The 12,179-nt window shown below is 55.4% G+C and overlaps 1 protein-coding gene across 1 annotated transcript; it reads left to right on the forward strand.

Moving 5' to 3' along the window:
- The first annotated feature begins 9,910 nt into the window (after nt 1-9,910).
- Nucleotides 9,911-11,810, forward strand: LOC149809746 (uncharacterized). Its single transcript, XM_089994634.1, has 4 exons — nt 9,911-10,202; nt 10,742-11,070; nt 11,442-11,581; nt 11,627-11,810. Exons 1-4 carry the CDS (start codon nt 9,911-9,913, stop codon nt 11,808-11,810), a joined length of 945 nt encoding a protein of 314 aa, XP_089850760.1.
- The last annotated feature ends 369 nt before the right edge of the window (nt 11,811-12,179 follow it).

The raw sequence follows: 12,179 nt of genomic DNA on the forward strand, positions 1-12,179 counted from the left end.
TCTCATTGGGTTTATCGTTCGTGTCATGCAAGGCAAGAACACTAATATTAGTCGCATTTTACCTCCATCCGATAACCCAGTGCCAAACAGAAGTGGATTGTTGCCTGTCCTATACTCCGCAACGATAAAGGAGCGTTATAGCACCCTACAAACTATGCAACTTTTACATGTCGCCTGCCCGGCATGACGTCGTCGTCACCGTTGTCCGTTTGTCGTGAGCCGCAAGTTTGGGTGTCGGGTGCTGCCGGTGTCTGTTGCTAGGCTATGCTGAGGTATATGCGAACCCTGATAGGGCTGCATGGCCTTTCGCATCGACTGTCAAAAACATGGTCCGAAATCTGGCTATGCATGCCTCGGATAGCCCTTGAAGTTCAGACATCACCGCGCTAGCATACATCTTGTCGCATACCTCACAACACACAGTATGGGTCCTGAAGGTACACATCTCTGCACTCCGGGAGATGCACGGCATTAAGGGAGGGGTCTTTGGATGCAGGAAACAAGAGCTGCTTAAATGCATGCATCGGACCAAGCAGCAGCTGCTGCGTCTACGCGCCTTTCTGCAGGTGTGTGGGAAGTTCAAGCCATCCTTGGCATGCATGGACGTCAACGGGTCGCTGCAGCGCCACAGTTTCAGTCTGCAGGACACAGCCGACAAGTTGTACTTCAACCACCAAGAGATGGCGACGTTCTTTACAGCACCCATCTATGACGTCAGCAGTGCATACGAGATCCTGAGGACTGGAGATTTTGACTTGCCGAGCTACATCGGTGATGTCGGGCCCCCACGTGCTCCCCCCCCTCGAGAGCGCGCAGTGCTGACGTCATGCTGCAACACATCATTGATGCAGAGCTTACTCTCCGCACACCTGCCTTCCGGCATGCTGGTACTCGCTGTGCGTTTTCTTCCCACCTCAGCGAAATGTCAACACGTTTTAGAAACAGTGTTAGAGCATCCCAGGAGCTGGCAACTCAACCGCAAGCCTCTAAGTTATTGCGGGGAGGTTGACGAACGTGAATGAAAGCTCCCTGCCAGTGGCCTACTGATTTGACTGTTTCTGTTGACTACTACGGTTGTGTTTGTGTTGGCATTCTTTGCGCCTTCGTTGTTCCTTCGCCATGGCTGGCTATGACTACAGCGAATGCGTATATTAATCTCAAGCATGCACGCGGCGCCCGCCCTTATTTTTATGCACTCGTGTCCACTTAGCATGGTCAGCCTTGGTCGCATTACTGTGCAGCTGTTTAGGTGTCAGATGAAGCTTCCATCAGATACCGGAAGTGTCCAGCACAGCATGACCTGGGACAGGGCGATGTGCAGGTGTCAGAGGGTGTGGCAGTGGTAGGTTGTAGCGGCGAGTACGAGGCCAAGGTGCTGCTAGAACCTGCACCTCCGACGCCATTTGAAGCCATCATCGAAGCCCTCCAAACGGAAGCTGCATCGCGGTCAGCCACACGTGCCTCCACACCAGCGTCCTTGCTGGCAGGCAACATAAAGTCGGAACAGGCTGGCACGAATGCAGCCTTGGAGGAAGCGGAGTCTGCGGCGCTCAAAGGCCCAGACATTGCGGAACGCCTGAAGGAGCACGGCATTGATGCCGCGGCCTTTGATCAGATGCAGCCCCGGTGGCGCTGGAGGCTCAGCAACGTTGCGGTCAAGGCCGGCAGCGGCTCTGGTAACGTGATGAACTTCTCTCAGCTGCACTACCTCAGAGCTGAGCTGGACTTCCGCATGCTGCACGCACGCCATGCGTCCATGGTTCGGCATTTGCAGCGGGTGTTGGGCGTGATCGATGTTAGCGGCACCAGCGCCGCGACGCCTGCTGCTCGGAAAGTGCAGCCGTCAACGTCCGTCGCAAGTGCCGTCACCAGCGCGCGCGGGTGACGGGCTTGCCTCGGGCAAGCGCAGCGGAGGCAGCGCAGAGGCATGCTTGCGTGAGGCGTACGAGGACCTCACGCAGGCGGCGATTTCGGCACCCCTTGCCGTCATGCATAGCGTGCTGCACGACGTTTCGTCAAGCATGGTGTTCCGTGCTGCAGCAACGGCTGCACGGGGGCTGCATGCATCGCATGGCAGGTGGCAAGGGCAGCTGCGCATCGAACAGAAGGTCAAGCTCGTTGATGTCGGCATGCGTGTCGACTACTGGATCAACACCCCGCTCATGGCACCTCAGCCCTGCGAGCACGTTCCTCCGGCCCTGGAAATCGGGTCGTTGGACGGCAAAATCGCAGTCCTGCACGACCCCCCTTTGGATTCGCTCTGGCGTGAGAAGGGCGCCGACGCCGCAGGGGTGCCTGCTCCTGGAGAGCTGCAGCTTGATTATGTCGTCACGGACGTAGAGCTGCTTCTGCGGCAGGCGGCTGCAGGGCTCGCGATGACCCAGCTGGCGCAGCTGATGGCCGCGCTGCTGAATGCGATGTCTCGCAAGGGCTTCCCACCCCACAGCATTGACGCCCAGCTGCGCCTGGTGCAGTCGCGAACGGCGCTCGACTTCATGGCCGGAGCACCGAGGACTGCTGGAGCTGCTTGCACAGTGCGTGTCTATCGCATGCGAGTCTGTTTTGAAATGCAGTTCCGTCGTTGCGAACCGTTTCGTCCGCGGCTGACTGGCCTTCAACGATATGATTTGGAGTGTTCACCATATTGCAACGCTGCTTTTGCATATTGTTTGCATGCTGGCTGTTGGCTGGCCCTTTCTGAAGCGATCTCGCACGCGACAGCTCAGGATGCCGCTTAAAGGATGCGAGAAAAATGAATGTTGCTCATCTGCCACGTTCACCCACGATCCGCATATCCTGCATGCACTAGTAGCACTGCTGCAGTTGTCTCTTCACCAGCTACCTCTCTTTGTATATCGACCTGAAGTGAGAATGTAAACTGATTTGCAGGGTGAGGACGACGCAGCAGCGATGGACACAGATGAGCCGGGAGCTGCGGACGGCATTTGTTGGTGGGACCCCAAGCAGCTTGAAGCTGCCTTGGAGGGTGGGGGTGGGGAAGCGTTGGCGGCTGTTGTCGCCGTTCCTGCGCTGCTTGTCATTGTGCGGGAACAGGTAATGTTCTGTGTGTCCATGGACATCCACAGCGGCGCTCTCATCCTGCACAATGGCAACTTCACGGTTCAGGTGTGGCCCATGACTGCTTAAAGCGCCCTCGCCTCAAGAGACAGGCATCTTTGTGCTTCAAAGCCGTGCCGGGCTTGGCCTTGCAACCCTTGTTCGCCCACCCAATGTTGTTTTTCTGTGCGTTATGTTGGTATGAAATGCCGTGACAAAACACGCGTGTGCAGTTTTGACATATCGGCGACACATATGACACATATCGTCATGAGGTTATCAACAGCTCCATCTCATGCTATGGTCAAAGGAGAAATCGTGCAGCAGCATCAAAGTTTAGGCACCGAGCGAAGAACTCACATGTTTTCAACGTTTATTGGAAGTGCTAGGCAAGTGGCCGATCAAAAGCTCATGGTAGTTGATTGACTCTGCGACGCGCAGCACATTTGTCACAGCCATGGTTCGACTGGATGGTGGAATCTGACTGATGAACGGGTGTCACACGTAGGGGCGGCCGTGCGGCAAGCGCTCTCGCTTGCAGACGAGCAAACCTGGCTGAGGGAGAAGCAGGCCGCAGCGGCGCGAACGGGGCGCGGACCCGCGGCGCTGCACTTGGACCTTCTGAACGAGGTCGCCGAGCACCTCGCGGGCGTCTTTCTTTCCGGAATCATGCGTTTCCGAGCGTACCACCGCGTCAGTCTCGCCCCCGCGCTCAACCTTCAGCGCGCCCCCCTTCGATCGCAGCTTCTGGAGGACCTGTGCTCGCGGAACCCTGACTGCCGCCAGTTTCTGGGGCCGGCGTCTTCGTCCGCGTTCCTCGCACTCCCTCCCATGCCCACATCCCTCATGCTGCTGAACCTCCTCGTGCGCTGCAAGGTCGCCCCGCTGCAGGTCAACTACAACAACCTCGACACGAAGAGCCGCTGCCACGTCCAGCTGCACATCGTCGTTGGCTGCGAGAACGTGACGGCCTCACAGCGCGGCAGACTTGAGGCAGAGGGTCGGGTGTGCATTCTCTTGGGTTTGCCTTAGCGCGCTGAACTGCCAGGTCACCATGTGATTAGAACAAATACTGATTTGCAATGCTGTTGGCGCAATTGTGCAGGCTAAGGCTCGTACCAAGACAACCTTGCATGCTGCTGTTGGTTTCATATCTGCTCCGAGTGACCCCACAGCTTCCAGATGGCGCCCAGATGCACTGATATTGTTGAGAGGGGGTGCGCTCTCCTTAAGTACTGTTGAAATGTTATGACGCTGGTTATTGGAGACAGTTCGGGCTCGGGGAGGCCCTCACCAACAGCCTTGGCAACCGGGTGTGCAGGGTGGTGAAGCCACGATATCGGGAGCGCTACTCACCAGTGTAACCGACTTCCGCGGCATTCCGGTCATGGTCCTGCGCGCGCGCCCGGTCCCCAGCCAGCTATTTGACGCCTCCCAGAACATCGCTGGCAAGCACGGCCTGGATGTTCTCCTCACAAGACTGGCGGCGCATAGCCGCTCATCAGCTCAGGGATGGTGGAGTGATCCACCCCGACCCAAGGCACTCTCGTCGGACCCCTCACACGGCAACACGTCACATTCGCGGAAGGCGTGCGCCCTCGTATGCGCGAGCAGCCACTATGGCAGCCCAGCACCAACGAATGTGGCGGACATCGAACTTGCGGAGGTCGCGCTGCTGACGCAATGGTGCCAGGACCGCGCTGTGGGCGAATACCTCGATGCGGAGCTAAGAGCGATGGCTGCTCTGTTCGACGTCAGCGAGTCGCCGCTTGCCGAAGATCAGTGCTCCTCCGTTCCGCGCACACACGCGGTGTTCACGATCCGCGGCATCCGAGGCATGAATTGCACTTTCCCAGAGCACGCGGTTGCGTGGCCGGACTGTGTAGGCGCGCCCCCCCCCGCCTTGGCTGATAGCGACGCCATCCTAGATGCCGCAATCTCGTCTGTCGTGATTGCAGTCACGTCAGCACACTCCTATGAGGTCCGTGTCACCAGCACGGTGCACGCCGTCATGCTGCGCATCCTCGCGGGGCGCAGTGACGGTTCGGGGGCCTTGCTGCGAGGTTTTGCGGAAGTGGCGGTCCGCGCCTGGAGAGCGCGACATGCTCGTGCGGCACTACTCATTGCAACGCAACCGTTGCTCTGCCACTGAATGCGTTACTCACCTCATGGAGCTCGTGCTGACGCGGAATTACCTCCTAGGCTTCGAGGCGCTCGCCCCGGTCGTGCCGGGTTCGGACGCCGAAGCATATTCGCTCAAACTCCTTCAACGTGCTGCGAAACGGCAGTGTCTGAATGGCGCGTCGCATGTGGCTGTGCCGCCGGTTCACCTGCCGCTTGCCGCAGCTGTGGCCCGGCCGAGGGACATCCCAGCGGTTCCTGGCATTCCATGGCCCCTGGCTGCCCCCAGTCCAGTGCTGGCACTAGCTCCCCTCACGCCGATGTCGCCCGACACGCCGGCAATCACACTCTCCACCTCGCACGCTCACGACGCAAGCGAGCGCGAGAGCTCGTCGCACGCCCGCTCGCTCAACGCTGACGAGATCGTCGAGGGTTCCGGGAGCAGGATACATGATCTGCATGGTGTTCGTGTCCAGGTAGGCAACCTTCAACGGTCAGCTGCTTCCGGTGTCTCCATGCAGCTGTGTCTGACCACTTGACGTCACTCCTCCTCGTTATTGCCACGTTATTCATCCTGTTGTACCATTAGGACCTTATCTTGCCCTTGCGCATCACACCTGACAATCTTGACTACTTGCCTAGTGCACGATTTGCATTGCGTATGGCTCCAACATGGAACGATTTCATTTCCAAAGTCTGCATCACAAGCACACTGAGCGCGATGCGACATTCCACGACGAGTGCAATGGATAAGAGACAGCAGGTCGATGGATGCAGGTCACACTAACCAACCTGGACGAAATCACGATCACGGTGTTACAACCAAGAGGTGCAGCCGCAGAAAGCGGGCTGGATGGCGGATCTGATGGGCCCTTTGAGTCCGTGCCCTGCCAGACATTTGTCCTGCGCTCGGGCGCTGATATCGTCTGTCCTCCCACCAAGCAGGGGGAGCCTCGCGAGATGCACTTTGGTATGGTGTGCCAGCTGGAGGCTCAAGCACCCATCCATCCAAAGACCCTGGAGCACCTTATATCCGAAATCAGTGCGTTCCATGCCCGCGCATTATGAGCACGCCCTCCTTGTTGCATAAACGTATGGCTGTGGACCTGTCCACATGCTCAGGGCTCAGGTAGGAGCAAAGCAGTTTCTCTGTTAAATTGCCATGCTGCAACTGCGGGCAACTGCACCACTCCATGAGTGGCACAGCATGACGTGTTGTTGCAGCGAGCATGGCGTGGTCCATTCTCTGAGTAAGCTGCCTGCTTGACATGATAGCGTGGGTTGTAGATGTATCGGGGCAGTCCCTGTCAACATGGCAAGAAATGCGTTCTCGAGATTCATGTGCTCAACATCAAAATTGCGCTTATTGACCCCCGTGGGTGCAGAGTGTGGGAAGATCAACAAGCTCCTGAGTGCTGTGGCCATCGTCTCCTACGCAAACGTGTGCATGTTGGAATGCATTCGGGCTGTGAATTTGGCGCCGCTCGGATTGAACCCGTCGCTCGCAGTCGACGTGCAGTGCCTGTTGGCACCCTACCGGTACGTGTTCGTGGTCGAGCATGCAGCCATGAGTACGGCAGCAGCAACCAACGGCGCGGCTGCGCCCCCCACTCTCACGGCATACTGCTGTCAGATCCTACTCACGGAGAACCAGTCGGCGTGGTTAGATCTCTCGCCATTGCAGTTCGACCAGTTTTGGGAGCTGCGGAAGAGATCTGCTGCCAGGCCGACCGCATCGGCATATGCTGCTGTGCCCACGCCTTTCCCGGAGCTCACTGCACTTGTCAAGGCCCTAGTAGAGGCGTTTCCAGGCTTGGTGTCAACGCCAGCCAGATTGACGTCGTCAAAATTTGAGCCCGTGGCGGTCGAATCAGCTGTCAGTATTGAAGTGCGACACCAGGTGTTAGCGTCTGTGTTGCATCACATAGCGCAGCACGTCAACACCAACGTCACCAGCGCCAGGACGAGTCAGACTGTCATCTGAAACGTGGTATTTTTGCATGAGCGTTACAAATAAGTTGTACCTAGGGAGCTGTGCAATGATTCGGATCACACATGTTTCTGCTGGTGCTCATTCAAACTCCCCCCCACGAGGCAAAGGCTTGGTTGTTGCAGTTGATGTGTTGGGCAGGCCAATTTTTCATTTGTGCATGAACCCAAACATTGTACACAGGCTGCATCACTCATAGAATTGTCACCGAAGGTCGCAGCAAGGCATGCTGATTCCTTCGTCACAGTGATGCGGTAGTGTTGTAAAAAGCTACATCATCACAGTGGCAGGTCAACGGAAATTGTCAAATGCAATCGCGTGTGCATGTCCAGGTCTTGACAAGTGCACAGAGACTAACAGGATTCAAAACTTAATCAAATTGACTAATAATCCCCTTCAAATGATGCAAGTTATCCAGGTCTTTGAGAAGTTCGTCCACCACTAACTTCGTAGTATCCAAGCCATCCTGGTACTGGTGCTGGACAAGCTCCGTCTGCAGCACACGTCCCTCCTCAGGTGTGCATAGACAGAATGAACATCATACATTTGGACACCGGACGCACATGGCGTGCTGCAAGCAAGGCCCCAGAAAGCACATATGATTCTAATGATACTAATGATTCTATTCATACTAAAGTGAGATCTCATGTGCCGCGTCTGTGACATGACAGCAACCAAACGGCTGGTTATCATTGCATAATCAATATCCGACACATGGACGACGAGACATAAGGCAAGACGGACGCTCGCTATACGTATCCGAATATTGTATATAGAAACTTGGATTAAATGGACCTACAGGTACCGAGAACATGCGCAGGGCGACGAGCAACCATCCACAAGTCGAACATACAACGGTACGCGAATGTCATTCCACTTTCTCATCGGCGAGAGTAGAGACGTGGAGCCTTGTGGAGCCTTCTGAGCACATTAAACCCTGTTCCTGAGGGTAGACAACTCACGCGACTATAGCGAATGTGAATGCCTGTAACACAATGCGGGCACGCACCAAGCGCTGTGAGCAATCCGTAACGTTCATCTGGTGTGCAAAGTCCATCGGGAACACGCTCGATGGCTTGAAGTGCTTATACAGGTGCAGCCCGCCGAGCTTCGAGATGTTTTGGATGTGCATCGGGCGCCGCTCAGTTCTGAAGGGTGGGCCAGACTTTTCCGTGCGTGACGAGGACATGTCAGGCGAGAGCGGGCACAGCTCCGCAATGCTGCTGTCTACATGTATGACGGACCCATCAAGGTCCCTTCCAAGCTGCACCTGCAGGACGAGAAGAGGCGATGCTGCTGCGTCCTGCTGAGCTGGCTTCCCGCATGCGCTGGCCACGCTGCCGAGAATCTCGGACCTGCGCTTGGTCAGGTCAGCGCACAGCGCACTGTCTCGTATACTCAACACGCCTGGCTTGCTGCCGTCCCGATGCGCTACCCACCCCATGAACTGCGAGCTCTCGCTCTGTGGCATCCTTCGGATAAACTCCCCCAATACCTGACCTGCAAAGCGGCTCTTTGATACGGCATACATGCTGGGAGTGGTGTATAATGTGTACCTGATGCAGAGTGTCTGAACCAATGTTGTGACTCAATCTGCATCGCGTTCCTGATCACACATCTCTCCATTGCAGCTTTGAATGCGTCTGGTGCAGCGATCACGCCATGTTGCCTTGGTGCCATCATCGTTCTGATTCACATGATAAAAACCCATGCTTTTCATGGTTCCACCTGTGGTGATCCACTGCCTCTTTAGAAACTCACCAGTGAAGTAGGATTGATAGGCCAATGAACTGGTGGTCCCTAGACTCTGTACCACGTGCCAAGCAACCGTCCAGCGATGCATGTTCTGTCAGGGTAGCACGCACCATTCACCTGACCTGCACTTGAGTACCAATGCAATGTAGATGGAAAACATAGTATTCCCGTCACGCATGCCTCCACCACTGTTTTTGTGCAAGTCTCGGCATCGTCATCCTTGACATCTTCGCTGATGGATCGGACGAATCCTGCACGAAAGAAGGGCTTTACATGATACGAAGAGCCACAACCATGGTGCTGACAGCCAGGGTACTGACCAAGAAACAACGGGATCACCAAGTCTCAAGATGAGTACGCATGATGCTGCTTCATCTGCAGGTGACCCTTCATTGCAACGGTGAGCAAAGTGAAATTCGGAAAATAACCGAGTTCCGAAGGCTTGTACCAGGACCTCGCAACTGCGCACCTAACAAAATGCCATCAAACTCGCAATTGCTACTCATCACCGTGTGTATGTACGAGGACAACGCTGGCCCATGAATCACTACGAGATCAACCATCTCGAAAACTCGAGCTCATGCCGTTCGTCGATGGGTTGCTGCCAACACCGTCCACGCAAACGACACAAGGGTTGGGCATGCATACACGAAATGCTGTGTTTTCCACGACACATGTTGGCCATAGCTCAGGGAACCTGCGTAGACGGGTAACGAGCTGATATTTCAAGTTTCTCATCTGCGACTATCGCTGGACTATCTCGTGGCATCACTATCCGCAAGAACCTGAACAGGCGCAAATCGCAACTCCCTATTCTGCACTAGCGTCCCTAATGCTGCGCTCGTGCCTTCTCTGCGTCAGTTTCTGCACGTATTTTAAAAGGTTGCATTGTGAGCATTATAGACCTGTGGAATTCTGATGGGCCAGCAACATTCAAAGCAGTTGCAGGAGCAGAAGCTGCCCCCATGCTCGGCTGGAAGGCAGGCTATGGCTGGAAGTGATGAGCAGTCGAGCTGTCCCATCCCAGAGGAGTACCGCAACCCCGCTATATACAACGTTTACAACCAGCGGATAGACGCGACGTCGACCTCTGCCCAGCAAAGCACACTCTTGCGGTCAGAGTTGTTGGATCCGAACAACAATATGCCGCTTGAAGCCAATCAGCAACCGTTTCCGGGGCAGCGTAAGCTGATATCCACGGCACGGCAGGAGTCGACCATACCAAAGGGGGGTACCAACTCATCTTGGGTGTACCCGTCCCCACAAATGTTTTACAATGGTGCGCCGTTCACAATGGTCACGCAAGGCACTCGTCTGCGTGCTATGTCTTGAGGTGCATACGGGCATGGGTGTTCAGTGGCGAACCCTATCGATGCTGGAAACGTTTGGTGTGACGGCTTACATTCATCAGTTCCCCAGATGTCACGTGAACACGATTTCCACAGCCACGTTTGAACTGCTTAAACGGAGTGCATCATTACCGTTGGCAACCTGCACATCGAGCAGGGAGAATAGGAATATTTTTGTATGCCTGGCACCTAGAGGGGCAACTCACTCAGGGGATGCATGTTACCACAGTTACAGCTCTCGATTCAATGCATCGTTTAACTTGAAGACGACATCAGGGCCGCCTGTTCAAAAATTGATCTCAGTAGAGGTTTCACAAGCCCTGTGCGAATGAGTAGTGACTGCCAATTGTCATCACAAATCTCAGATGGCACTCTCGACGCTGGATATCAATGGTACGTCTGAACCAGAGCCTGTCAGCTGCCATGCTGTTCCGATAGACATGAGTTGACGGATCCTGCACCATTGCAGCGTTGATGCGAAAAGGCAAGGGGGAGGGCATCACAGAGGATGTGATGGAGTCAGTCGTGTTCACACACAACAGCATGAACGAGATGACATGGCAGCGGGTGCAGCAGTGGGAGCGTCTGCACGCACAGGAGGAGAGCGGCAGCAGCGGGGCACGGCTGCTTCGCTTTTGCGGTCGACCGGACGACCTCTCTCCACTTGCTAGGCTCAAGTCTGTGCTTGGAGGTGGTCTCCCGTTTGACCGCCACGACTGGTACATTGACCGGAATGGCCGCGAGGTCCGATACGTCATTGACTTTTACTTCAATGACGAACTCGCTGGAAAGCCGGAGGTGCGTCACTGTGCAATCTGCTTGTGAGACCGCCTGGCTTATCAGGCAGTGCCTGTATCCTCCTCTACCTTCTGGCTTGCACATGACAGAAGCGAGCGCTGCACTGGTTGCAGGCTTGAGCAAGTAGGCTGCAGGCATTTCTGTGCACATGTTCATACTGGTGTGTTCACTCAAGGAGCACCAGTGCTGATTGTCCTTAATGCCAGCACAGCAAAGTTCTCATGATGATGGTGTCCTTTCACAACACTACCACATCCACATGGCCATTGGCAACTCCAAGTGCTACTTGGCAATCTTCGCTTAAGTTGACCATTGCTGCTGCTGTTGTGGCAACTGGATGTGCGGGTATGAGATGCCTTGCCGATGTGCAGGCATTTGACCTGGAAGTTCGCCCCGCGCTCGACAGTTTCGAGTGCGCACTGGACAGAGCCAAAATGGCAATTTATATTCAGTGTGCGAAATGGGGTCTGCCTTGCCCCATAACAGGAGATGCTGGACAAATCATCCCTCGGTCTTCTCAAGATTCGACTTGACCCCCACTACGTCGTACGAGAAGGTGGACAAGGGGCTGGGTCGTAACGGAGTTCCAGGCTGTAGCGTTTGTCATGCCGTTCGTTTTGTGGCTCGAAGCCATTGCTGTTGTGGCTGCCACTTCTCAGCACATGCGTGTTTTTGACAGTATCGGTCTCAGACCTGTGTGCTTGAGCTCCGTGTTTAGGTTCTCCATATTTCCGCTGTAAGACTTGGCTGTGAAGCTCTTGTCAGACAGGAATGCCTGGTGAGCATGCTGCTTGATACAGTTAGACATGACATTTGTAAAAGTTGTCACATCATCTAGCACGGATCTGCGGGCTGCCCATCCGAGCATGGTAAATGTCGAGTCTAGTCAGGATGTTTGGCAGCTGTGCCTGCAAGCTGTCATCAAGCGCAGCCGCTTGTGTTGCGGCATCCTTCGCCCCAAGCAAATTCCCCTTGCCAAGCTCCGCATCCATGAGCGCAAGCCTAGCACGCGCGTCCTGCGGCCTGAGTTGCACTGCCAGCCGCGCCAGCTGTACAGCTTGGCGATGCATGTTCAGGCGGTTGGCAGCCCGCGACTGACTCAGAAGAAT

The sequence above is a fragment of the Nuphar pumila genome, unplaced genomic scaffold (genome assembly GCF_984573655.1).
Source record: "Nuphar pumila unplaced genomic scaffold, dmNupPumi1.hap1.1 HAP1_SCAFFOLD_808, whole genome shotgun sequence".
NCBI lineage: Eukaryota > Viridiplantae > Streptophyta > Magnoliopsida > Nymphaeales > Nymphaeaceae > Nuphar > Nuphar pumila.